The sequence below is a fragment of the Papio anubis genome, chromosome 6 (genome assembly GCF_008728515.1).
Source record: "Papio anubis isolate 15944 chromosome 6, Panubis1.0, whole genome shotgun sequence".
NCBI lineage: Eukaryota > Metazoa > Chordata > Mammalia > Primates > Cercopithecidae > Papio > Papio anubis.
Window position 1 is genome coordinate 32,054,682 of NC_044981.1, and position 27,882 is coordinate 32,082,563.

At 52.6% G+C, this 27,882-nt stretch overlaps 1 protein-coding gene across 1 annotated transcript; it reads right to left on the minus strand.

The window, feature by feature from the left end:
• Positions 1–3,634: 3,634 nt before the first annotated feature.
• IP6K3 (inositol hexakisphosphate kinase 3) lies at positions 3,635–27,845 on the minus strand. The gene is made up of 6 exons (XM_003897463.4): positions 27,606–27,845; positions 16,443–16,819; positions 10,085–10,298; positions 8,753–8,928; positions 7,467–7,642; positions 3,635–5,179 (listed from the first exon to the last, which is right to left on the minus strand). The coding sequence occupies exons 2-6, from the start codon at positions 16,639–16,641 to the stop codon at positions 4,712–4,714; spliced, it is 1,233 nt and encodes a 410-aa protein (XP_003897512.1). The 5' UTR covers positions 16,642–16,819; positions 27,606–27,845; the 3' UTR covers positions 3,635–4,711.
• Positions 27,846–27,882: the final 37 nt, after the last annotated feature.

A 27,882-nucleotide genomic window follows, 5' to 3' on the forward strand; every position in this document is an offset into this window, starting at 1 on the left:
AGATGCATAATAAAAATGACCCAAGCCTGGCTGCAAGTCAGCCTGCCTGGCTGGCGCTCAACTCAGTGTTGTCCCAGGCTGCTTTTCCCCCTCCCTGCCTCCCTCCCCTCTAAATCTTGGCACCCACACTTCCATTTTAGTTCTTTTCCTCATCTTCTGTTTTATGTTTTTGGTCACAGAGGATGCAGATTTAAATCAAAAGTCAGGAGTTTAGATCATTTTGAAGAGCTGCTGATGAGTGGTCTTGCCTTGCCATTTGTTTTATTAGACTGCGTCCTGCCCTTTCCTGCGTGGTCTAAAAGCTCCGTGCAGCTGGGAAGAGTGATGGGGCTGCCAGGGTGCTGCCCAGAGGCCCAGGGCTTCCTGATGACATTGCATTATGGAAAAGCTGTAATAACATTCCGCTGTTTAGCCTCCTCTTTAATCACACAGGGGACACTGGAGGGATGGGATGGGGGTGGGGGGTGGATATCTCCTGGGTTGCCCTGAGTCCCTGCTCCACAGAGATGGAAAGGATCCATGTTTGCTCTTCCACATCTCCTATCTGGAGGACCAAGTTAGAGTTCCCATGGGACAGAAGAGGAAACTGAGGTAGGGGAGATGCTTGGGAAATCTTCCAGCACTTGGAGCACACTAACCGTATGAGGACATGGGCAGAGGAAGGATCTAGATCAGAACCTGCAGCCCTGGCACTGCCAGGCCCCTGCCATCCCCTTACGTTCTCCACTTGCTCTGTATGTCTCTGTTGCTCTCTCCTTAGGTCAGGTATCAACTTGACTTGAGGTTTATGGAGAAAGAGGTTCTCATCAAACCTATCTCCTCTTTTTAGCCACACAGTTAATTATACGACACATCAGACCCCCTGGCATCTGGGTAGGGCCACATGGCTAGTTCTTGCCCATGGGATGGGAATGTGCCTTCTCCCTGCTGTCTGACTTTTACCCATCAAAGCAGCCTTGTAGACTGTGTTTGAAGAGGGTGGTGTCACATGATGGGAAGAGCCTGGGTTCTCGAATGACTGTGTGGAGCAGGGGGTTCTCCGCTGACCATATTGGATTGTAATGTTTTGCTACTGATACTTGGGAATTGTTTGTTATAGCAGTTAGCCTAACTCCAACTAATACCTGTGTATTACTAATTCAGTTATTCGATTAGTAATTACTAATACCTGTGTACCTCGATTCAAAAAAGAAGAGGGCTCTTCCCTTACCCAGTTGGGTAAGGGAAGCCAGCCAACAGGCTCTTACAGTCTTCCAGACAAGAGGGAGCCATAAAGGTAGAAGTTTCGGAGGTCCTTTTTAGTTTTCATGTTCTGGGGTTTCTCCATTTCCATCTTAATCTCTCAGTGCCCAAGTATATCAACCCCTGTGGCCACCCCAAACCGTTACTTGCCATTCCCTGGCAGAATGCTCGATTCTCCTTTCTCATGCTTGTTGATCCTTTTCCTGGAACACCTGCCCCTCTTCATCACCTTCAGACTTGACTCCCTTTCAAGTTGCAGCTCAAACACCACCTCCGCAATCACCCCATGAGGCAGTGAGCCCTCGCTGCCGCTCCTCTCCGGTAGCACTGCATAGCCGAGCAGATGGTCCTCATCCCCTCTTGAAGCACCCGTGATATTTTCATAAGGAGGTCTGACTCCTCTGTTAAATTATGAGATTCTTAGCAATAACGACATGATCCTCACACTTCCTTGTTTCCTATGTAGGCCTTAACACTGTGTTGTTTGTACTGAGCACTCAAGAAGGAAGAGAGGGAGTCAGGGAGGGAGGGAGGGAGTCAGGGATGGAGGGAGGGAGGACTGATTAATGAAATCACAAACAAATGAATGAGCTACTTAGTCAGATTTTCAAGGGCTTAGCACTGTGTTATATGTACCAGACACTCAGTAAATACTTGGTGAGAAGGAAGGAGGGAGGGAGGGAGGGAAGGAAGGAAGGAAAGAAGGAAAGAAGGACAGAGTAATGACATCACAAACAAACGATCTACTTGACTAGATTTTCAAGTGTTTCTACCATCTGGGCTCATTCCATTTTTCTTCTACTACTTCCAACCACAAAACCCCCATTCCAAATGGGTTGTTCTGTCCACAGACTCATGGGCATGCTGGACTCTTCCTTTCCCCCACTCTCCACCCGCTGTCCCCTCACCCATCCCCCAGCCCTTCTCCACTCCTCTCACCCTTCAGGGTTCAGATGGAGCTCCACCTCCTTCAACATGGTTAGTGATGCCCCTGCTCTGAGCGAACATCTTCAACTGTAAATGATAGGGTTGATCGTCTGCCCCACACAGGTGATTTTCTGTCTCACTGGGTCCTGTTTTGCATGGTTTGTGTCAGTTCATGTGTGTTATTCTTGCCTCCCTAACTAGAATACAGGCTCCTCAAGAGCTGCATCTTCCCCAGCGTGAGCCAGGAGATGAGCAAGGAATAGCTGCTCAGTGTACTCTTGCTGACTGCCAGATGATTTAGAGCTTCCTCACTCTTTTTGCCATTTCAAGTAAACACAGATTGGAGACCAAAAACATACACACCCCATCATCTCTTCTTTCCATGCCTTTCTCTTCTCCTGCTTCGCAGATTGGAGCAACTGGGTGGGCTCATTCAGTCCCTAAATTCATTGAATTTCTGAATCTGCAGAGTCACATGCAAATTTTCAGATCACAGCAACCCCTCGGAGTCTGTTAGTCCAGTAAGAATGCACTAAAACCAGTAGACAACTTTGTTCTCCCCCCTTTTTTTTTAAACAACAAATTACTTTTTTTAGGGACGTATTTAGGAGGAGATGGGAACATGGGCTGGGCCTCAAATGATTTGAAGGAGGAAGAAGACCTCATCTATGAGGAATGCCATGGGGTAAAGGAATAGCTGAGAGAGGGGGCATCACCTGGGCAGGAATTGGGGCCCCGGCCACAGGGAATAGTTGTGACACAGCTAATGACCTGGGTGGGCCAGCCCCCAAAGACTTGGGTTCCAGCCGATCATCTCTGTGCCATCCTCAGGCAAGTCCCCTCACACCCAGAGCTGAGAACAGGTGGAGAAATGAGAAACGAAGCAGGGGGCTTTGGACTTGGTTGATGTGGTTCCGGATTCTCAAGCAAGGAACTGGCCTGGAAAAGGCAGTATTTAGGGCTCTGTTTTGTCATTAGCAAATATTTAGTTTTAGGCTGACTCCCTTTTGTTACCCAACATGCTCTGACTCAACTCTCCCACCTTGGGCACACAGCATGCAAATAAATCACATCATTGCCTTGGCCAAACATAATTTGGGAAGTTAACCTGCTTAGAAACCCGTAGAGTATGTTCTAAAATTAAACAAAAGTTTTTTTTTTTTAATTATCCAGTCCATTCTTTCTTTTTATTAGTGTGGATTTTGGAGTGTGAATAGTAATTATCCATGAGAATAAAAAATTACTTAATTGTGCATTGTATGAGATTCAAATAAAAGGACCAGTTACTTCTCAGGTCTGGTGCCTGCCTTGCAGATACATGCAAATATTTTATTAGCCACCATTTCCACCCGAGTTCCCTGAAGGATTGTAGGAAATCAGTGAACTGTTCTTGTGGTATACGCTAGTCGCTCATAAATTGGAACTATCATACAGTGTGATCAGAATAAACAAATGGAAAGGGTAATAAGGCACACCAATAATCACTGGTGACCTCAGCAATTTTATTAACAAATGTATTTCCCTAATTGGGTAACATATCTCAGTGCTTGACTCAAGGGCATTGTAATAGGTTTCCGTACTGCAGAAGAAGGAATTAATTAGAACTGTTTGTTCTTATTCCATATGTACACTTGTCCACCAGTCTTGTAAACATTGCCCCTGGTTTCCTCAGTCCTCCAGGTTCTTCTGACTCCCCAACCCACCCCCAAAATAAATAAATAGAAAGCAGAGAGTAGAGCTGGGCATCAGTGGTCCCTTCTTATGTGCGTTCACCCCCACTGCAAGCCGCGTCTCGTGGTCAGAATGTGGCAGAATGGGGAACTCCAAAGTCTGCTAAGAGATTCCTCATTTTAAGAGATTTTGGGGGAAAAAAAAAAGAAAAAAAGTCTGTAAAGGGACCCTCCTTTCCACAGGCAAAAATGGAGAATCTGGGACCTTGCTTTGCCAGAGCTCATGCCTAGGCTTGGCTCTGTCCACTTGGAAGCTGGGTGCAGAGCAGGTAAGATGGGCAGATCTGTTCTGCTTCATCCTGTCTCACCTAAAACTCTGCTTAGGGAGGGAAGAGGCATTCATGAGCTCTGCCTGCCCTTGGAGCAGACAGCCCGTACAAAGAGAAAAACCATGAACTCATGAACTCACTCTTCAAGGCTGCTTCAAGTCAAGTTTTCTGCCTCACAGCTGGCGCGGACTGCAGCATGGCAACGAGTAAACATTTTTAGATGCAAATATTCCAGAATGTCACAGCAATGGTGGCCTCTAACTTGGGCTGCCCCCTCCAGTGTACTCCAGAAGGTGCCACTTTTTCCTGGCTATCCGTTCTCCAATGAGCAGCATTAGAGCATGATGCCACGGGATGTGGAATCACCTCCAGAGCTGATTTGTTCAGCAGCTGTTAACATAGTCTGCCGTATATAGAGATGGTTTTTGACGGTAGATAGGACTATTATGAAGATATCTAAGGGGTGTCTGGACTACCCTAGCAACCAACAGGTCCCTTTTTGAGATCTATAGCCCAGAAAAATCCAGAGAAGCCCAGGAGGTTTCATTCTCCCTCTTGGATATCCTGCAGGATCCTAATGAGGTTTTCCAGGCCAAAAATATAGCCAGGGTCTGGTCCATCGTAGGTGGTGTGCTCATTCCAGGAGCCCTTGTACGTGGTATGAGCAAAGTCAATCATGCGGACGTCAACCTTGGTGAGACCACTGGGAGAGCTGCCATGGGCTGCCTGGGGAGCCTCCTGAGGATGTGGGCTGCCTGGGGCTCTTTCTGGCGGTTCCTGCCCATCATAGATGATGAGGAGAGAGCTGGAGTAGAAGCGGTATGAACTCTGGCTCCTAATGACGGAGAGGAGGGCCCGGAGCTGCTGCAGGATGGGCTCCAGGAGCTCCCTCCGGAGGTGGCTTCCATTATGTAGGAACTGATAGAGGGCTTGTCTGAACCCCTCCACTGAGAGTTTTCTTCCGTAGTACTTGTCTTTGCAGAGAAAGTACTTCTTGTCTGTTTGATAAACCTTATATTAAAAAGAAGAAAGAAAATGTGAAGATTGGAAATTTAAACAAATCGCATCTGGTATGGTTGCAGCATCACAAGCTAGGATAACATATGAACAGATTTTTAGGAGATGTAGGGCAAGAGTGACTGAAATGAGCAGAAGATGATCTTCCGTCAAGTGCCAGGGTAGCTTTTACATTTTAAAATGCTTTCTGTGCAAGTCTTTAGTAGTAATCCAAGGTCTAAAGATCCTTCACCCTACAGAGGTGACCCTCCACCCACGAGGAAAAGGTTTGGATCTTCTTTCTTGTGAATTTCCAATGTCAACCTCCAAATCGTGATTTAAGCCTTGGCTTCTGGCCCTCTTCAATTCAAATATTAGCAAACCCAAGCTAGAAAGCTTTAATAGGAATCTGAAATCACAGCCAATGGCCTTGGAAAGCCAACTAGATTAAAATTTCCTCAACAAAGTTTATAAAGTCCTTTCTCTGCAGATTCCAAGGCAACAATAATGCCTCTTGAGGCAGAGTGGGGTGAATTGTTTGAAGATAAAAAGATAGGCTAGGTCAGGTGTGGACAGAGTTTCCAGGCAGCCAGTGCAGTTGAGGGGAGCCTGGTAGAGGAGGGAGGTTCATGGCAGCTCTATGGGGCTGGTGGCTCCTCTCCTTGGCACCATCTCTCCTCCCCTCCCCTATTGTGTCTTGGCCACCAGAAGGGAGCAGATGGAAGAGAGATGCTGATGGGGGACAGTGGCAGCCACCCCCGTTTCATTCAGATGGCACAGGCAGCAGCCGAGGTTGAACCAAGGCCAGCAGTGGGCATGGTCGGGGGGGGTGGCACCCCTCTGCCTGGCACACCTAGAAGGGGCAGCCTGTGCCTGGCCAAGACAGTTTCTCACGTCATTCCTGCCCTCAGATTACATGATATGTTTATAGAAAACCAGTGTTGAAAAAAATCAGAAAGATATGATAGACTTGGTGTTGCCTTTGGAGGGCTGCAGATTGGCTGCTAAATTAGCCGTCATAAATACATGACAGGCATCACTTTCTAAATAAATCAGATCAATTTCAGAAGATTTGAGGTCCAGAGAGAGATTCCATTTACACCACAAATCATCACACTCCATTCTCTTGAGGACTGCATTCCCGGCTTTCCAAAGGACATCTGTGCAACAAATTTATAGACTCAACTTCCAGCTTCAAGGGGTGGCAGTTTCAATTAAGGAAAGCTATAACGTTTACCGTCAAATCGGTGTCTGGTTTTGCGTTGAGTAGACAGACTATAAGAGGGAACGAGTAGAGGAAGTTTATTTTCTCCTGTTCTCCCGCAGCCCCTGCCATAAGCCACATCAGAGCCCAAAAAAGGAGGCGTGGGGTCTGAGTTACAGAAAATAACCATTCCTTTGCAGGGTTAGCAGGTTATGACCTTCCCACTTTATTAACCAGAACTGTTAACAAAAAGCAGCAGAAAAGGTGGATTAAGAAGGGGAAATGGCTAATAGAAATTCAAAGAGCTGTCTGCCATACAGCATCTAAGAAGGAGAGAATTCAGCTTTATCATTCAAGAGAAGGAGGACTCAGGAAGCCACGGGTTGCACCAAGAAGCCCTTTCTCTTAGTTCTTCCCCCAGCCCAGCCTCATACACTGCCATCAAAGGTCCGCTTGCACCATGAGCAGGAGCCACATGGCCACTGTGGAAAGTTTCAGCTGCCAAAGATTGTGAGACCACGTTAAAATGTGATGGTTTTTGACATCACTATTCTGAAGGGTACTCTTGAAAAGATCCAGTGTGGGCTGAAGTGGTGCCTCATGCCTGTAATCCCAGCACTTTGGGAGGCAGAGGCGGGCGGATCACAAGGTCAGGAGATCGAGACCATCCTGGCTAACATGGTGAAACCCCGTCTCTACTAAAATTACAAAAAATTAACCGGGCGTGGTGGCGGGCACCTGTAGTCCCAGCTACTCGGGAGGCTGAGGCAGGAGAATGGCGTGAACCCGGGAGGCGTAGGTTGCAGTGAGCCGGATCACACCACTGCACTCCAGCCTGGGTGACAGAGCAAGACTCTGTCTCAAAAAAAAAAAAAAAAGAAAAAAAGAAAGAAAAAAAGAAAGAAAAAGAAATGACCAAGTGTGTCATAGACCAGGGTATGCATTTCCTCATTGGAAGACTGGCTCCTGGCCTCCTCTGTGGCTCCTCCGAAGTGAAGGGCTCTGCAGGGGGCAGTGGCATCTGGATAGGAGACATCCCTACCCCACCATGGTTGTGCCGGGATGTTCCCCCGCAGCGGCGGGCCCCATGCAACCTACCTGCATGCCGCAGATGCGCACACCCAGGCAGGCTGAGGTGCTCTGCGCACACTTCCTCATGTGGCGGGCCTTCTTCTCCTCAGACGCGTCATCGCCATGCTGCCGGGTCCCCATCTTCAGATCCAGGACGCAGGGATGCGTGTACTGTGACACTACATTTTCCAGCAACAAGAACCCTAGTCACACCACGTTAAGGAAGGCTCTGAGGACTTCAGAGCGACTGTTCCGCCACAGGCCGTTTGCATGCCTCAGAAGCTGCCTGGAAATTCCCTATTCCGGGCACCATTCTTCACTCCCATTGCCTTCCTTACAGACAAGCTCATCCTTGCTATTAAGAATTCAAAGTATTAGCTTTGCAGGCTGCTTTAATAAGTCCATTTATTTAGGGGGAGTTTATGAGTATGTGAGCTTTTTTTCCTTTTCCATTTTGCTCTGAGGTTGAAATTTAAATGCAAGCGTGAAATCCCTGGCAGGCCATGCCCAATTTACATTTTACGGCAGAAAATCATAAGGCTAAAACCTCCAGTCCTGCTGAATGGACCAATACCTTTTGGGAGAAGTGGGTTGATGTTAGCTTTGGAGATGAGTTGCAGGAATATTAATTTCAGTGGAGTAATTATCCTGCAAAAGCTTCTTAGGGATTATGATTGCAGATGTATCTTGGTAAATACTATGAAACCAGCCACCCATTTGCAGGAAGGAGCACAGCAGTGGTGACGAAGGGGCATTTCAAACCTAAATTTTCTCCCTGAAAAAGTAGGGGAGGGGCTCTTACCTCATCCCATAGCCCACCCCACGGACACTCCCCTAAGGGAGGAGCCACACTTCCCTCTCACTGTGTGGGCCCCATGAGAAGACGCCTGCAGGTAGAATTTGGAGGGATGGAAGGGAGGTTGGGGCTGGGGACTCATCCAGCTCTCTGAGCCCCCTGCTGCCCCCACCCAATATGGCATTCATCATTCCTGTCTGACCACAGACACTCCCATCCTAACCTGTCTTTACTGCCAAGTGGCAAAGACACAGCCAGGACCCCCCGAGGGCACTGCGCTCAGTGTAATTCCATCTGCCTTCCCCATACTGTCTAGTTGTTCTTTTGGAGGCAGCTGATTTCTTCTAGGACCTGGGTTTGAGGGCTTGTGCCTTCCAGCTGTCCCTCACATCTGTCTCTCCCTGCCCACCCTCTGCTGGCCCCGTGTTTGTGTGTGTTTCCTCTACTCACCTCTGCCCCCCGTGTCTCTCTATCACCCCACCCTTGGGACTACACGTGAGGGGGATGGCAAGGATACGATGCCGCTTGTTCTCTGGGTACTCGGAGCACAGGCGGGTCAGGTGGGCCTGGTGGCAGTGCAGGCCCCATGGGTTGAAGCTCTTCCTCTCCACCTGGTTCCCATTAGTGTCTTCCACGAGTGAGGAGGCTGGAGCGTTGAGGTGGGTCTCGGACCTCAGGAGAGCCTTGGCCGGGCTGCGGCGGAGGGGAGCACAGGACAGTCAGAGCAGAGGTCTGAGAGTGCTGCTGCCTGTGGCTGACTGGGCTCTTTGAGATGGGCTCTGACAGGGTGGTCCCAGCTGCTCTCCAGGGTGGCCCTCATCAGGCTGGGGCACCCTCCCTGCCCAACTCAGGTCCTGGGGCCAGATTTCACCACACTGTAGCCCTCAAGTGGCTTCTCCAAACCCTGGAGAACTTACTAGGACATGTTGCCCCCTCAGAGGACTGAGGTGATTTGAACTCACTTGCAAGTGACCTGGATTATTAATGGTCTTACTATTGAGGCGACACACTAAGGGGGCAGTGGCCCTAACCGGAATCACAAGCCTGGGGTTGGACTCTGATAATCCAGCAGGCAGGCCGTCACCTCCCTGAGACCTCAGAAGGGCACGGGAGTGCGGACAGTGGCAGGTCCTTTCCTCCTGCCCTCTGGGCATCTTGGCGTGGCCATCTGTGAAATGGAGATAATGCACCTGCTTCCTGACTCCAAGCCCAGAGGCTTAATGAGATCTGTGGCACTCCTTGGGAAGGGAGGCATTTTCATTGTATTAGCTCCCTTTTGTTTCCCATAAATGTTTTAAAAAGCCCCAGGGAGCCTTTTCACCTGAGAAAGGTCAGCTGACATTGTCAAAGCTTTTGGTAGGGACCTCAGGCACCTGAGCCTCCTGCATCTCCAGGGACCCTCTGAGCACAACATTGACCTCCCTTCTGGCCCCTTCCAACTGCTAGGGAAAGAGATGATTTCTGAGAGCAATTAGCCACACTTTTCCTCTACATACACTATTCTAGGGTTTCTGTTCTGTACATTTCCTCCCCAGAGACACTTCATGGTCTCAGTGAAACAGGTATTTAATTAAACAAATATGTACCGGATACCTGCTCAGTAGAGAACTCTGCCTGTGCTTCAACTTCTGAGATAAAATGCATCACAATCCTCCCTTCTAGGAGTGGCATAAAGAAAATCCATTCCTTTCTTTGGTCACATTGGTTATTCTAGACAGAGCATTCATCTGAATTTCTCATTTTCTCAGCACCAGCCCTAATGGGGAGTGGTTGGCCTTGGGCACAGGTGGGAGCAGTGCCGGTCCCTGCCGAGGGACAGGGTTTCTGTCATCCTGCCCAGTGGCCTCACCTCTCCTTGGGTGAGCGTGCCAGCTGGGCGTGCGGCCACTGGGCAAGGGCGCAGGCGCTGCCACTGCTGCCGGTGGTCTGCTGGAGCGTCTGCCAGATGGCCATTGCCGCCGACTCTGTGGAGACCTTGAAGGGCTCCCGGCTCTCCTTCACTGGGTTGGCAACCAAGCTGAGATGGCCTGTGCTGTCTTTCCAGAGGTGCACTGTGATGGTGCCTGCAAACACACAGGGAAGGGGAGGGGAGGAGCTAGGTGAGAGGGCCACCATGCGGATATGCAGGAGTGATGACAGGTTGGGAATTTAGCTTAATGGTCCAGGTCCACCTCCCCCGTTCCCCAGCTCCTCTCTCAAGGAAGAGCTCTGGGACTGGCCTGGTTTTGCCTGGTTTCGCTGTCCCAGAATGAGCCCCAGAGCTTGGAGAAAATAGCCTTGGGCTGATCTTGACACATCCTCTGCTTTATCGCACTTCCCTGCCCCTTTGCGCTTTAAACAAAGTCAACTCCTCACATTTTGTCCTTGTATTCCAGTTCCTCTGTGCACAGTCGTATCTCCCAGTCACGCCACAGCTAAGCCAGCCCTGCCTGACCTGGGGGCATTGGAGCTGGTCCTCTGCGAAGGGGCCTCCCACCTCAGAGTGCCAGTGAGGGAAGTTGGGCCCATCCTATCCCTCCTCTGTGCCCTCTGCCTCCTGATGACCCTTCCTCTCCCTCCCATGTATCTTTATCGGACCTGCTTCTTCCAGGAAGCCTTCCTCTCACAGCCTTCCAGGGCTTGGGGCTCCCTGTCGCCCCTTCACTCGCCCTCCCCCCGTCTGTCTGCCCTTGAGCTGATGGCCGGCCATTTCCTCTGGTTAGACGTATCTGCACATGAAGATTATTGGTGGAACATGGTTCTTTGATGAAACAAGCCTTTTGAGGTTTCCCCAACTGTGTTACATCCTACCATCGGTGTTGGTCATTGAGGCACAAAAAAACACTGGTTGTGAAAGTGAAGAGTGTCTGAAATACCTTTACCCTACACACTAAGGGGCATCCTCCTGGGCATTGGCCAGGCTTGGGTAATTAGCTGTGGCAGGCACATTAGCAGCTCTGCGGCCACCCTTTAGTGTCCTCCCTCTGGTGGTGACAGAGCCCAGGCCTTCCTCCGTGGAGTTTGGCTTCCGGTGGTGCCTGGCCTCGCCAGAGTCTTGGTAGTAGCCAAGGAGATGGCCACCCTTGTGGTTTTGGGAGAAGCAGAGGTGAGAATACGTGTCCTCTCTCCTGCAGCTGATGCGCTCATCCTCTCTGCGCCTGCCGTCACCAGCACACACTGCACCCCTCTGTCCTGCTATATGCTGAAGGAGTGACCTGATGGAGTATACCAGTGGCTCCCTTGCCCTCCAGTTTCCCAGTGGATTTGCCAGTGGGGGGCACTGGCAGGAGATGGGAGGGTGGGAGGAGAAAGGTTGGGCATTTATTCCACTGGTTCCCACCCCTCTTCACTGTGTTCATACCCTGCTGTGTTCCTCTGTGGCCCTCCTGGCCTGGGGTGGTGACAGCTTTCCAGTGTTGATGGTCTCTGGGTCCCCCCAGTCCCTGGTTGTTCCCCTGAGTCCTGCATATATTTCTGCAAACAGTTCCTTTTTTTTTTTTTTTTTTTTGAGATGGAGTCTTGCTCTATCACCCATGCTAGAGTGTGGTGGTGCGATCTCGGCTCACTGCAACCTCCGTCTCCTGGGTTCACACCATTCTCCTGCCTCAGCCTTCCGAGTTGCTGTGATTACAGGCACCAGCCACCACGCCTGGCTAATTTTTGTATTTTTAGTGGAGATGGGGTTTCACCATCTTGGCTAGGCTGGCCTCGAACTCCTGACTTTGTGATCCACCCGCCCTGGCCTCCCAAAGTGCTGGGATTACAGATGTGAGCCACTGCACCCTGCCAAACGGTTCCTTTTTAAGGTTTTCTGCATTTAACCTCGTTTGAGTGTGCCTTTTGTTTTCTGCCAGGCCCTGACCAAGAGAGGGTAGGCTGCATGTTTGTATGTCCTCCAAGGTATTTATTTCTCCCCCCAGCCATGTGGTCACCTTCTCAGAGTAAGTGGCAATTTCTGCTGAGCCAGCTGTGAAGGCAGCTGATCTCCCAGCTTGCATCGCTGCCGGGCCCTCCTAGGCTGGTCAGCGTGGACACTCATTTTCAGGGCTGCTCTATAATTCAGCAAGTCGCTCTCCAGAGCTGCCTGTGCCTAGCTCAGCGGTCTCCCTGGGCCAGTCCTGTCATCTCAGATTCCCAGTGCCCTAATTTTGCAGCCTGAGAATGACATTCAGTCCTCTCCATCTCCTAAAAGGTGCTGCCTTTCCTCACCCCATCCCAGGCTCCCGTGTCCTGTGAAGTTGTCATGATGATAACCATAACGCTGTCCCTGAACCTGGCATTTTACCATTCACCTGCCATTAGCGTTCACCCCTAGGCCAAGCCCACTGTCGCTGTCCTGCTTATGAGACAGGGGCTGATGGCAGGTTGAGGAAGGAATCACAGATCGTCACAGCCATCCTGTCTTCCACCTGCTAGGTGGCATGTTACTGCTTTTCCCTTGCTTCTGCTAAGTCACAGTACGCCTGGAAGAGTGTTGACGGTGGGCGCCGAGGCTCAGAGAGATGGGATAACCTGCCCAAGGGCACACAGCCGGTGTGGGATGGAGCTCTGGGAGGGCCATGCCAGACATGGGGATGGAGGAAGGGACAGGCTGTTCCGGAGGGTCTGGTGTTGTCACGCTATGTTTACCCTGAGTTTGCATTAGGGACACTCCTGCTGTGTCCCCCGTCATGTTTGTTCTGGTCATTCTGTTCCATAGGAGAGAACAGAGAGGCTGTGATTCCTCCCTGAGGGGAGGGTCATCAGCACTGAGAGCTGGGAGCCCAGGCCAAACCAATGCCTGTCCCGAGCCCATCCTTCCAGGTGTGAGAAGAGGGGAGAGCTGCCAGCCTCGTGCAGGTCCTGGGGAGCCCCGAGGCCTCCCAGCTGCCTGGGGAGCCTGGTGTGCCGGTCCTGTGCAGAGCCCTTTTGGGTCTTGGAAAATTCACGCTGCCCTCCAGCACTCCCCTGGCCTTGCTACATGTGAGGCTACGGTGACAGGTCTGCCAGAAACCATAGTCTTGGGAGCCCCAGGCCCAGGAGGCCTTCCTGGAGGGACAGGAAGCGTGACCTTCTCCAGGCTCCAGCCCTTGTGTGATCTCATCAGTTCTGAGTGTCTGAGTAAATGGAGTAGAGCAGAGGTGCACATAACCCAAAACCAATAAAATCCAAAAGTCATTTCCATTTCTCGTATTGTCAGAGTTACACAGCCAGGCTCTGCATCTCTGCCTCTCTTTCGGCCAGCCTCCGACGGGCTGTGTCTGTCTCCAGCTCTTGTCTGTCTTTCCCTCTCACCCCGCTCTGTGGCTCAGCGCAGCCCTTCCCTCTGAAGTCGGGGACTCCAAGCAGATAACCCTCTTACAAACAGTCTCCAGTTGCCTGCCCTGGGCAGGAGGGCCTGCCCAGCCCTCCCCATGCATCTCGACCCGAGACCATGCCAGCTGGACAGATGAGAGAGCTTACTGCCACAACTGGCATGCCCAGAGCATCTCAGCAATTTTGGTTTGGCCTAGTAGCTTCCTGAGCCTCTGTGAATATTCTATCATGTATTTATTTTTAAGTTTATGAGAGCATTTACTTGCTGCCGTCTGTAATATGAATCGGGTCAACCGGGTCAACTGTTAACCAACTGGACCTACGAGTACATCCTCATTGCCCAGTGCTGACCGGCAGCCTGGGAGGAGAGGGGTGCAGCCCCAGGGCACCGTCACGCCTGCAGAGCCCAGCAGAGGTCCCGGGCGAGCTCTGACCCAAGAGACTGCCCTCTGGAGTGGCGTCCCTGCCCATCGTCCTCCCTGATGCCATCATGGTGCAGGGCGGTGAGAAGAGAGAACACGCACTCTGTGGCATGTGGTGGCCACTTCAGAAATGGCCCCTCTCAGTGAGGGCTGTTCCTATAGCGGAGAAAAGGGAGACCCTTGTGGCAGCCTTATGGGGATTCAGGTGCCCCTGACCTGAGGCCCTCACTGAATGACCCTGGGCAAGTCACTCCCCCTCCTTCCTTGGGCTAGATGACCCCTGAGCACTGATACCCGAGTTCACCCCTTTAGTAACAGTGTAGCTGAGTGGAGCAGGCCCATGTGGCCAAGAGCCCACAGTTAGGAGCCAGACCTCAGGGCAGAGGAGGGGGTGAGGACGACCTCCTGAAGGCCAGGCCAACCTCTCTGCCTCTTCCACTTAGCCTGCGGCTGCCCAGCATCCATCTCAGCCCCAGAGCTGTGTGGAGCAAGCGTGAAATGGTGCTGGCAGGAGGCTGCCCCACACACGATCCTGCCACCCCTCTGCTGGGCTAAGTTTAGTTCTGAAGGAACAGACATTAATTCCAGTGGGTGCTCTGACAAAATGGGAAGTGACCCCACAACCAGCCAGGCAACACCAGCCTGCGGGCTGGGAAGACCCCAGGGAGAGGGAGGCCCACACAGGCGGCCTACGGACCATCTTCCCCTCTCTCTCCGTGTGTGACGCTGATCGGTCTTGTCTTAGACTCTCAGGAGTGGCAGGCCGGCTGAAGTCCAGGCATGTGTGAAACAGTGCTTGGAAGCAATGCTCAAGGCTCCAGGCCCTGGTCTCCCTACCGGCATTAGGTCTGGACCATGCTAAATAGGAATTCCTGGCTGGGCGCAGTGGCTCACACCTGTAATCCCAACACTTTGGAAGGCTGAGGTGGGTGGATCACCTGAGGTTGGGAGTTTGAGACCAGCCTGACCACCATGGAGAAACCCCGTAAATTAGCTGGGTGTGGTGGCGGGTGCCTGTAATCCCAGCTACTCCGAAGGCTGAGGCAAGAGAATTGCTTGAACCTGGGAGGCAGAGGTTGCAATGAGCCAAGATCGCGCCATTGCACTCCAGCCTGGGCAACAAGACCGAAACTATTTAAAAAAAAAAAAAAAAGAGAATTCCTGACCCTCACCCCAAGACCCAGGGATTCTGATTCACATGTCTGGCATGGGGCGTGGGGACCTGTGCACCTTTGTGCACATACACACTGGATTCTGGTGAAGTTGGTTTCCCAGGCCAGATTGCACTTAAGAAACACCAGGCCCCATCCTTCCCAGTTATCTTGATCATTGAAATGCAAATGTGTTTTTCATTGACTTATTTGGATATTATTGTCACCTTCCATCAACACTTTGACGAGGGCAGCAGCTTGCAGTCATGGGGTCTACAGTCCTCTAAAGAGGTTATTTCTCTGAGCAGTCACCTCAGTGCTGGGGCCGGCCACCTGGCAGAGTGTGGCTGAGCCCTGTAAGCCTCACTTTCAGAAGGCTGGGTGTGGACAAATCACCCTGTCCTGGGGAGCCTGACCCCTGCCTGGAGGCAGCACCCTCCCCACCCACTTTCTTTCCCCAGAACCCACCTTGTGCTCAGATCCATGCTGCCCCATGCAGAAGTTTCCCAGCTACACACAAGCAGCAACCCGTATCCCTGGCTTTGCCTCTTCCTGGGTGAGGGCAGCAGTTCTGGCTTCCCAAGCAAGCCACATCCCAGCATCCCCAAGCCCTGTCCCAGGCCTGAGGGTCCTGCCATCCTCCTTGGCTTTCAGAGGGAGGTTAAGGAGGCCCCACTTTGCCCTGTGTTTACAGCCAGCATCAGATGGCTGGCTATGGCACCCGGAAGGCACAGACCAGAATGCCCCCTTGGAGACCGGGTGGGACCAGGGTGTTGTTTTATTTTCTCTATCGCTTGAAGCCTGGTGGCTTGAGCTAATTTATTTATTTTTATTTTTATTTTTATTTTTTGAGACGGAGTCTCGCTCTGCCGCCCAGGCTGGAGTGCAGTGGCGCGATCTCAGCTCACTGCAAGCTCCGCCTCCTGGGTTCACGCCATTCTCCTGCCTCAGCCTCCCGAGTAGCTGGGACTACAGGCGCCCGCCAGCTTGCCCGGCTAGTTTTTTGTATTTTTTAGTAGAGACAGGGTTTCACCGTGTTAGCGAGGATGGTCTCGATCTCCTGACCTCATGATCCGCCCGTCTCGGCCTCCCAAAGTGCTGGGATTACAGGCTTGAGCCACTGCGCCCGGCCGGCTTGAGCTAATTTATAAGGGAGCCAAACGGCATTACACTCTAGACCTGGAGGCTTGAAGAGTGCAGAGAAACTAGGACAGCGAAGGCCAGCCCCACTGGGAGAGGGGCGTGTCTCCATGGCAACCCTTATACACACCCACGGCACAGGAGGATGCAGTGGGTGCATTGGATGAGCTGGCCTCCATGTGGTGGCACCCAGACGTGGCCTGGCTGCCCAGGCACTCACCTTTGTACTGTGGGGTGAACTGCTTCATGGCCAGCGGCAGGGATTCATAGAACCTCTGCTCCCGGGAGATGAGGGGCTTGCACACTGTATGCTCGTCATACTTCATCACGCTCATGTGTCCCCCAACCTGGTGCAGGAAGGGCTCCAGCTGCACGCCTGCCCTCATGTCCCCGGCATCTGCGCTGTTTTGCACAACCATGGTGACACACGGTGGTGGTGGTGGGGTCCCTGCACAGTTTGCTAGAGGAAGGTGTGAAGTAGAACAGGCAGCTCCCAACAGCACACGGGCTGTCAGCGGTCCTCAACTTTCTCCTTCTTGGCCTTTATTGCTGTCATAGCATAGTTGTCCTCCTGTCTGTGGGTTCTCAGCGGGGCCTCTGGAAAGCAGGGGAGGAAGGTGGAAGTTAGATGAGGGAGGTGGTGGCTGGGGCAGGGCAGTGCTTAGAAGAGCCCACACAGCCTCGACCCAGAACAGGTTCCTCACTGGTACCTTAAACAAGACTGTGAATATCCATCAATTACTTCTGGAATAATCTGTCATGAGAAACCAGTTACAGTGGTTGCCTCCATGGAGCAGGGATGAGAAGGAGACTTTATTTATTTATTTAAGAGGAGGTCTTGCTCTGTCACCCAGGCTGGAATGCAGTGGCATGATCTTGGCTCACTGCAGCCTTGACCTCCTGGGCTCAAGTGATCCTCCCTCCTCAGCCTCCAAGTAGCTGGGACTACAGGCGTGTGCCAGCATGCCCAACTAATTTTATACTTTTTGTAGAAATGGAGTCTCACCATGTTGCCCAGGCTGGTCTCAAACTCCTGAGCTCAAGTGATCCACCCACTTTGGCCTCCCAAGTGCTAGGATTACGGGCATGAGCCACTGGGCCCAGCCAGAGACTTTAAATAATGTTTTGTACGTTTTGAATTTAAATATTAAAACATTAAAAAAATTCAAGCAACATGCTAAGCTTCTAGGGTGCAGAGACAGTATCTTAACTTCACCTGTCATGTTGCCTGCCTTCATCTGGGAACACTCATCCCAGGCCCAACAAGAAGCAAGCTGAACCACTGCTACTGGGGCTCTCACTGTCTTGCAGGGGATTACGGGTACAGGAGTGCTTGCTTGCTTGCTTGCTTGCTTTATTTATTTATTTAGAGACAGAATCTCATTCTGTCACCCAGGCTGGAGTGCAGTGGTGTGATCTCAGCTCACTGCAACTTTTGCCTCCCGGGTTCAAGCGATTCTCCTGCCTCAGCCTCCCGAGCAGCTGGGATTACAGGCGCCCACCACCACATCCGGCTAATTTTTGTATTTTTTAGTAGAGACAGGGTTTCACCATGTTGGCCAGGCTGGTCTCGATCTCCTGACCTCAGGTGATCCGCCCTCCTCGGCCTCCCAAAGTGCTGGGATCACAGGTGTGAGCCATCGCACCTGGCCAGGAGTGCTTTATTTTTGTACAGCATGGGTGTGCATCATTGATTTACATCGTGGCACCGTGACATAATTGCTGTGGGACCTCGGACAAGTTACGGAACCTTTCTGGGCCTCAGTTTCTCTTTCTCCCTCTGTAGAACAGGATAATAATGATACCCACCTCGTGGAGTTAGGGACATAGTTGAGATAAGGCCCGTGGAAAGGACAGCCCAGTACCCAGAGCAAAGCATTCCATAAATGTGATCATTATTTCTAGCATTATTGCCATGCTGGTCCTATTTTCCTCACAGCTCTGGGTTGTAGGACAGGCAGGCCACTTTGCAAATGAGGACAGTGAGGCCTACAGTACCATGCGCAGGGTTGCGGCTGGCCAGGAGAGTGGGAAGTAAAGCCGGGGCCTGCTCTTCTCTAGGCCTGGCCCCCTTCTCCTCCTCCCCCTCCTCTTCCCCTCCCTGAGGGTGGGCCTATGGGTCTCAGGCAAAAGCTGGCGCTCTGGGTTGGAAACACAGCCCCTAAAGACGTCCTGACTTTGTCTCAGAAGAGTGCCAAGGAGACACTGCAAGGGGAGGCTTTTCCAGCCCTGTTCGTCCTGTCCTGAGAGCACATTCCCACAGCAGTGCCCGTCGCCACCAAGTTATTAATACTCTCTCCCTCTGCTGGACTCCCGGTCATGGATGCCACCAGGCTGGGCAGTGCTGGGCAAGATTAACCCTCTAATTGACCTTCAGTCCAGGCCACAGGCACAGCCGGCTGGATTCATGCACAGCAGTGCCCATCAATTTGTCCAGGCCTCTGGCTCAGAGAGGCTCCTGCCAGCCGCCTGGACTTCTACCTCACTCGGGCATTGAAAACCTCAACACAGCCTGTTCATTCCCTAACACTGGGCCTCTTCCACTGGCTACTGCCCTACAGGCCAAAAGTGCCGCTATAGGAGGGAGAAGGAGTGTGGCTTCAGGCTGGTACGTAGGATGAGGGGTGAGGCTTCTGTGACTGGCTGTGTGGCTGGAGTGACTGGGAGAACTGGGGCTGCTGGGGTGGGAGGATGGAGGTCTGATGGTGAAGGGGCTGGGCCTGAGACTCCAGCCTAGGCATTCTTCAGCTCTGCTCTAGTGTGGCGCACAGGTGAGCCCCGTCGGGAAGCTGTTTCAGGACCTGAGAAAAGAAGCTGGTGATAGGTATCTGGACACAGAGGAAAATTGGCCCACAAAAAAGCTGATAACTTCAGTTTGCTAACCCTTTGGTTATGGGACAGGATATGCCAGTTGCCTGTAAACCCAATCCTACTTGCAATTTGGAGAAGGCAAGAAGGAGTAGAGCAGAGAAGCTAAGGCAGCCTGATGCCTCCCCTCTCGCTGGGCTTGCTGGCATGTCGGCCTTTGCCAGCTGACCTGTCCCCAGGCAGAGGTACTTCTGGTGACTATAGGGACAGGTAGTCTGTAAAGTTCATTTATAGCCACTCCTGGAAGGAGCAAGGCTCCCGCCCCGCACACTTGTATCCCCAGGGCTGGCCCCTCACTAGCCAGGCCTGGCCTCAGCGGATACCAGCCCAGCTCCACAGCCTCATCCCAGCCAAATCACACCTGGGCCTCCTGCTGCTGCACTGGGAAGTCCACGCCCCTTGTCTTTCCCCGGCTCACCTCCCCAAAGAGCTCTAAGGACATGGACGTCACCGTGGCAAGCTGTGGCAAGGAAATAATGGCAATAAATGTTTACATGCATATGGCGCTTGCTGTGGCCACGTTCTAGTGCTTTGTGTAGAGTAACCCATTTAAGCCTTACAACCCATAGTAACCCTGTGAGGCAATTTGTGTTACCAGCCCCGTTTTACTGATGAGGAAACAGGCACAGAGAGGTTAAGTAGCTTCCCTATCTGCACCTGGCTAATATGGGAAGAGCAGGGATTTGAACCCAGGCATGGTAGCCCCAGAGTGTGCTCCCCGGCCACACTGCAGAGGGCTGAGGGTTGTTGTTTATATACTTCAAACTTCAGGAAATTGAGCCACAAGGAGGCCGGGACTTGGCCAAAGTCACCTGTAAGTCACTGGTGGTGCTGGGACAGGTTTTCCTGTCTCCCAGGCCTGGTCTACCCCCTGGCCTGTCTCCCATCCCACTTGATGACATTCAGTTCATGTGCTAGGAGTGGGTGGGCTGGAGAGGGGAGCACATCTCTCTCCCACCTCTGCAGAAACCACCAGAAGGGGTCAGGCGGGAGCCCACCTAGAGCAGGGGTTGGTATCGACCTTCCCACAGCCTCCTGGCTGGGGGTGTCACTGAGACCTGAGAGGCGCTGTCATTCCCAGCAGGGAACTGGTTCCTGCTGCAATCTTCCCCTCTGATCTCAGACGTTCTCAGGAGTCCTGGCTGTACCTCCTCAGAGAGCGCAGTGTGAGCAGGGAAGACCCCTGGGCCTTCCGCACAGCCTGTGGCACAGCAGTGCAAACTCCCCTGCCCTGGACCTGGACGGATTGGCAGCGATTGTCTACCAGGTAGCCAGCCTGTGAAAAAAAAACCTGGACTTGGCGGCTGGGGAAACTGAGGCCCTTTCTCTTGAGGGCCAGCCTAGGATGTAGATTAGGTGACATCTGCAGGGCCTCCTGCTCCTGAGCTGTGTGGTCTGCAATTCTGACACAGGTTGGTGGGAAGGGGCAGAAGGAGACAGGAGGAGCAGTGGCATCTGCCCCTGGAGCTTCAGCTGGGGCTGGGCAGGGTAGGTTTCACCGCTGCTCGGGAAGGCCGTCTGTGGCTTCCCCTTGGCACTGATGCTGACCTCAGATTCCCAAGGAAGACTAGGGTTCTTTATCTGTTTCTGCCTTTGTGTGTGGCCTCCAGCTCTGTGGGATTGAGCTGGGGAAGGCTCCTGTTTTTCCCATTCCTCACGGGCAAGTCCCAATTAAATCATTCAAGTTGGCAGGACCTTTCTCACCCCAGACCTTCCTTTTGCCACATGCAGGCACTTCTGCCACAGCGCCCTGGGCCTGTTCTGTTTCCTAAGAGCCTTGGGCAAGGGTCAGAAGCCCAGGGTCTACTCCAGGCACCCCTGGAGCTTGCTGAGGCCTGAGATGAACCGGGGAAGCGCTCTGAGGCTTGGCTTGTGGCCCTCTGCCACAGCCTTGTCGTGATGCTCCGATGACAAAGCGCAGACACTCCTTCGTGGAGTCTTTCTTCCAAGCATTGCCACCACGCGGGGTCTGTCACTGCCTGGGTTATTCTCAGGACCAACTCCCATGAGTCAGCTTGGGTGCTGGATGGCAGGTGAGGCGCCTGCTGCCAAATATCCTTGGCTCTCTTTAGTGCTTTGAAGGGAGACAGTTGTCCTTCTCTCCAGCCCACATCTCCTCCCACATCCCTGCAGCTCAGACCCCTTGCCCAGCATCCTTCCCTAGGGCTCCTTGAGGGGGCATAGGGGGAGTAAGAATGAGGCAGGGAAGAGGGTGAGATGCCCCTAGCCAGAAGAGCTCAACTTAAAGGTTGCCCATCCCCCTGCCACCACCAGGAAGTGGACAGATGGCCCCAGGTCTCTGTGTCCTCCTGCCCTGTCATTGCATCATGTCCTGAATGAAGTAACGCTGGGCCTCACTCCAGGAGACTCAAGGGCTAATTTCTGCTGATGGGGCACAGCCACCAAACTGGTTGTTAAATGAGGCCCTGGGCTGTCTTTGCCAGTACAGACCCTGCTCCGCAGCCCCACGGGGCCTGAGTGACAGCCAGCCTATGCTAGCCCATGAGACACTGCCCAGTCTGAAAAGAGGGTCACTGATAGCAGGGCCGTGAGTCGGTTTGGCTTCCAGAGTGGAGACAGATGACAATACCAGTGATTCTAAGACCCCAATACCTCACTGATGCCAGACACAATGACAGATGCCACCCATCAACCTGAGGCAGAGAAGGGCATCATAACTTGTCACAACCCGTCGGCACAGTTTTATTTCCGGAGAGTCTTTGTATGTTGTAAGCACTTTCCACATGCTAAATCTGAGTTCATTAACATTACAGAAGATGCATCTCTTTTAGGACTCACACTCCCATTTTAGGGAAGGTGGCAGACGAAACCACAAATCAAACTTGTAGGGGTTCAAAATAGGAATAGATTAGTCATGGACTATATCTTTTCAAAGCCTGTTGGCTTCTTATATCCGAAAACAGACTGGCTGACTGTGGCCATTGTCAGGGCTGTTCACAACATTCTGTTTTTCCTTGTGGGAACATGGTATGATTGCAGCTTTGAAGGTAAGCGTGGCCCACGTGATTTGCTTTCACCAGCATCATGTGGATGGGTGCCATGTGTTACTTCTGGGCGGGAACTTCAAGAGATATTCCCCCTATTCTCTTTCCCTGGCCATGGTGATCTTGGAAGCACATGCTGAGGTGTGGCCTCTGTCAGCAGGGTCCCTAAGTGACTGTACATACTGGATATATAGCATTATGGAAATAAATCTTCACTCTGTGAAGTCACTGAGATTTGGGGATAGCTTGTTATGCAGCAGGACCTAGTTCATCCTGCCTGATGCACTGACTCACAGCCAGGCACCCAGTGTGGAGCTCTTAAGTTGAAAACAACTTCACTTCACCTGGCGCAGTGGTTCACGCCTGTAATCCCAGTGCTATGGGAGGCCAAGGCAGGTGAATCACTTGAAGCCAGGAGTTCGAGACTAGCCTAGCCAACGTGGTGAAACCCTGTCTCTACTAAAAATATTTTAAAAAGTAGCCAGGTGTGGTGGCACGTGCCTGTAATCCCAGCTACTTGGGAGGCTGAGGCAGGGGAATTGCTTGAATCCAGGAGGTAGAGGTTGCTGTGAGCCAAGATCATGCCATTGCTCTCCAGCCTGGGCAACAGAGTGAGACTCCATCTCAAAAAAAAAAAAGAAAAGAAAAGAAAAGAAAAGAAAGCAACTTCACTTGAGTCAGGTACTCAAATCGTTCCTTGCACAAACATATCCTATGTCATTGCCACTCCTAAGGGTCAATTCTGGACCCCTGGCTTTACAGTCACACCTCTGTTTCTCCAGATGAGAATTTTCAGATGGTGACACTGAGGGTCTGAATGGTTGCAGAGTTTTCCTGGGGTCCACAGCTAGCAGGCACTAGTCCTGGGACTCGGCCGTGACGAGTCTTTCTCATTCTAAAGTCGATGCCCATTCTGACCATGTGCAGTCCCCTTGGATGGGGAGTGGCTGCTGAGTTGCTCTGGCTGTCTCTGAGAGTCTCAGAGACCCAGGACCAAGACCCAACTGAGGCTCTTAGGGCCAGTGTGATGTCTGGGGCCCTCTTTATGCCATTTGTCTCAGTAACCTGTGTCAGGATAGGGAGCCTTTCAGAAGCTGCACCTGGCTGGGCAGCAAGAGCGCACACCCAGGGGCATCCTGCTGCTGGTGGCAGTGCCTAACGAAGTGCTTAGCAGTGTGGATTCTTAGGGCCCTGGGTGAGGGCTGTCACCCGGGGGCCCACCAAGACCTTACCCAAATCCTCACTACCACAGTCTGCAGAGTAGGAAAGTAATCCCCTAGAGGCACGATAATTCTCAAATGTATGTAAATGTGTTGGTAATTAACAAAATACAAATTCATTTAAAGGCATTATTGAATTCCTGGTAGTTTTTGTCATCATCTCTTTTTCTCAATCAACAGATCCTAAGAGTGTAATGAGGATTGCATAGGGACTGGTAGGGAAAAAACTATGTTGACAAATGGATCCTAGAGAAGAGGTTAGGAGAGGTATTGCTCCTGGCTGAGATCAGGGTGGTTTGAGGGGTCTGAGAAGGAGTCCAGGGGGAGGGGAGATGTTGGCTCAGCCTTGGGGAGCTTGGGGGAGGGCCTGCTTCAGGGAGCGTGTGTACAAGGAGCAATAGGGAAGGGCAAGGACAGGGTGGGAGGCGATGGCTGGAGGGGAGGGTTGTGTGGAGGAGGAGGATGCGGGAGTGCTGGGCTGGCCTTGCCAGTGCTGCAGCACCAGGGCGCCTGCAGAGGCAGCCGGCAATGGAGGGGGACGGAGAGTGAGCCTAGCCTGGCCAACCAGAGGAGATGTTGGCCTGGGCCCTAGCTCAGTGCAGGGAGGTGGTCTCCTGAGATCATCAGGGTGCTGAAGCCTTCGGGACCACGTCCCGATAAATCTTAGCCATGTGGTGGAGAGAGGGCTTTCTGGGTAGAAGATAATTAAGAAACAGCTTGTAGCAAAAGAAAACTATAATATAAAATGTGGCAGGCGGCAAAGCAGCATGGTTTATGGCCTGCCCTCTCACCTCTGAAGCTCTAACTTACATTTCACAGGCCTCTCGGAGCCAGAGGTTTGGTACAAGTACCATTCAATGTCTTCGCGATGCCCAAGGGAGCATTTTTTAATCTATTAGAGATGAGAGGACCCAAAAACCATTTAAAACCGCTTAGGTTGTAATGGGCAGGAGAAATTTGGAGTTTCTCACATGGCTGAGGGGTCGTGCATCATCTGGGGCCATCCAGGTTGGAAGGTACAAGCTTATTTTCCAGGGGGAAAAATGGAGTTTTAAAATCCATTCTAAAAATGACTCAAGGGCTGTAGGATGGTGCGCCCTCCGTCCGTGTGGCTCCCCGGCTCGGTGGGATCAATACCTGGTGCTGGGGGACTTCACACATCACTTTCCCAGCCGTGGCTGAAATATATGGCTTAGGAGAGCATCTGTTTCCCGGGGAAGGCTTGATTTCTAGAATCACAGAACAATACTTCATATTCCTCAGTCATAGAAACTTATTTCGGGGCTGATTTTATCCTTTGAGAGGGGTTCTTTTTCTTCTTTTTTCTTAACATTTAAAATCTCACAATGTTTCTCCAGCTTGAGGACCAAATACGATTTTAATACAGCGATTATTAGTTTAGAAGCCCTTCAGCCACTGACAAATGTACTTAGCAGCACCAACAATGTTCTGATCTTGCTGTCAAGGTGGGAGAAATATGGGGGAAAGATGACTCACGAAGTCGAGTGCCACTGGAAGGGCTGCTCTGGGGAAGGCAGAGGCTGCGAGGGCTTCTCCCTCTTGGTCCCCTAATAGATCCTGACCCTTGGACACGCAGCTCCTCAGCCATGGTTAGCAACTGCTCTGACAGCCCCTCCCAGGCATGCTTTTCTCCTCTGGACTTTGCCTCTTGAAGCTGCACCCAGGATCTTGGATGTTGCCAAACACCCAGACCTGCCTACACATTTCCCAGCCTCCAACACCCTGCCCCACACCTGCCGCCTTCCTCTAAGTAATATGACCAGCCACCACCTGTCTTGTGCAAGAGGCCTATGAGCCACAGACGCAAGGTGTTGCCAGCGGTTAGCATGGCGGTTTTATGGTTGCAAGATGGAACAGCTCTTTAAGGTCAAAACACAATAATGGGACGGAGTGTGTGTGCGTGTGTGTGTTTGCATGTTTGTGTGAGTGCGTGTGAATGCTTGTGCGTGTTTGGGAGTGTGTGGCTGAGGGAGAATGCAGGCAAGGTCTTTCCCCAGCAGAGGGCAGCAGCACACACGTTGAGGCTCCAAATGCCTGAGAGGGATTAACAGAAAACTAAAGCCAGCACCCACCTCCTCGCCCAGCGACTGGGGGACACATTCTTGGAACTGCCCTAGGTTTGCCTGGCTTTGCCCAGACCTGTCCCAGAGAGCCCCAACGGCAGCTGAAGTTCTGCCTCCACCAGGCAGGGGGTTTTTGAAAAGCTCAGAAGCCATCATTGAGGTTGGATTCTCCCCATAACGTTCTATAACATCTCCTCTTGCCCTCCCCTTCCGCTGCTTAACCAGGGTCAGGGGCTGAGGGGGAGGGGGTGGGAATGGGCTGGGGGCGGTGGGACACTTGAGAGCCCATCTGGGCAGAGCAGGACGGGATCTCCAGCAATCTCCACCCCATTTGTCCATCCCACCCAGGCTGTGGCACCCTAGTGGGTGGGTGAGCCCTCTCAGCTGCCAGCTGGGCCTCCCAGCCCTGGATGAGTTGCAGTAACTAGTATTGAGGTAACTCATTGCAACTGCAGCCCGCGGGCAAGCACGCCCCTCCTGCTCCCGCTCCCGCTCCCACCCCTCACCTCCCCAGCCAGTGCGCACGCAGGCTTCCTTCCCTGAAGGACCTGATGCTCATAAAGTTTATTGCTGTTCCCTGTGGCTGCTGGTGAATAAGATAGCAACTATCAGGGTTTCTGCCTGGGAAGGATTTATTCAGTGCTCTGTGGAGGTCAGGAGAAAGCAGGAGATGCTGCTGTCCAGGGGGTGGGCTTGGCCTGGCCTGTGACCCCCAGAAGCAGCAGGGCGAAGACGGGGAGGGCCCCAGAGGCCACAGGAGCACTGAGGGGCAGGGATGCAGGGAAGTGGCCCAGGAGGGGACAGGAGACCTGGTTCTGCCTCAGGCTCCCTGTGCCTGCCTCTCTGGGCCTCAGCTTCCCTATCTGTACTGAGAGCTGTCTGACCCTGCCATGTTCTTACCCTCCTTTGGGACACCCCCCACCCCTTCGATTCAGCAAGGCAAAGTGGTGGGGAAAAATCACCCATGGTGGGTGGTCGGGAGGTTGGCAGAGGCTCTTCCTAATTGAAAGAGATTTAAGAGACCTGCTGACCCAGTGCCTTTTGACTGGATCCTCTTCTAACAAAACACTAACAGACATTTGGGGCCAGCTGGGGAAAGGAGACCGCGGACAGGACGCAGACACTCATGGGTAGTTGCTCATTTGTGAGTGGACAGTGGGTTATGTGAGGACGTACTGAGGGACTTTGTGATGGGGGAGAGGCATGCTGTGATGTCAGAACACTCTAGCTGTAGCGTATTTGATGAAACAAATACGACAAAACTGGGGCCACTGCTGAAATCAGGCGCAGGATGTACAGGTGTTCATGAGATCATTCCCTCTATTTTTTTCTGTATGCTTGAAGTTTTTCGTAATAAAAGGATAAAAAATAAATGGGTAGCTTTTTAAAAGTGTAGAAGCCTGAGTCCCTCCCCATGGGATCAGAATTTCTGGGGAAGAGGCCTGGCATGGGGGGTTTAAGGCCCCCAGGGACCCCAAGGCCCCCAAGGCAAGCTCAGTTCTCAGGTTCACTAGGGTGCCTAGAAGAGTCATGGGTGGGGGCCAAGACTCCACCACTGCCCAGGGCATCAGGGACCACCGCTTAGTGGAGACATGCCTCCGACCCCCATGACCCCCATCCCATGGTCTACCACCACCCTGCACCAGGCCCCAGGCCCCAGGCAGCTGCTGTAGACGTTGATGTCATCCAACCTTGTGCCAGCCTCCTGCCCCCTCCCGTGGAAAGCTGGGGCTGCTGGGCTAGGACATGCCGTTCCTGGGCCCAGGGGATGCTGCTGCCCACGTTTCTTGGACACCTGCCTCTGTTAAGGGTTAACGCAGCCCCCTGTACTTGCCCCTCCCCCCCAGCTTCCTCTGCAGTCCCAGTCCACCCTGAAGTGAGAGGACTCCAGGCACCCCTGGAAGGGGAGGGGTGGAATTCCCCTGGGAGAAGGGAGAGGGATGAAAGAGGAGCAGATGCCAAAATTCCTATACGCACTGAACTGTCCCAACACTCTACCCCACCCCCGCCACACACAGATGGACAGACCTCCACGAAGACGCTGGCACCTCCGTGGGGCAGACTCCTGACCAGCCTGGAATGGAGATGAGACCCCAGGGTATAGACAGGCCCTGTGGACACAAGACCCTCTCTCCCCTCAGTCAGGCCCCGTCAAAGGCTCAGCAAGGCTGGCCCTGCCTGTCCCTGCCCACAAGGTGGCACTCACCAGAGCTTCCTCTGAGATGGTGGGGAGTGTGTGGAAGGCAGGGCCCAGGAATCTTGTCTCTCAGTGCCCACCATGTACAGGCATCAGGCAACAGCTCATCCCAGCGTGGAGCATTCACTGTCCACCAGAGCCCTGGTGCGCGAGGTCTGTCTGGGAGGGCCGGGCTGACGTGGCCTGGGGAGGGAAGGGTCACCTGACCCTCTGGGGAAGGGCTGGTGGGGACTGGCATGTCCAGCTGTCAGCTGGGTGTTCTGCTGCTCTGGGGCAGGGCCAGAGG

Bases quoted from the DNA above. Each gene is read 5' to 3' on its own strand.
- IP6K3 (XM_003897463.4), bottom strand. From the start codon at position 16,641: ATGGTTGTGCAAAACAGCGCAGATGCCGGGGACATGAGGGCAGGCGTG. The intron at 10,299-16,442 runs GTGAGTGCCTGG...GTGTGTTTGCAG, and splicing joins GTTCACCCCACAGTACAAAG to GCACCATCACAGTGCACCTC. The intron at 8,929-10,084 runs GTGAGGCCACTG...CCTCCGCCGCAG, and splicing joins GCACGCTCACCCAAGGAGAG to CCCGGCCAAGGCTCTCCTGA.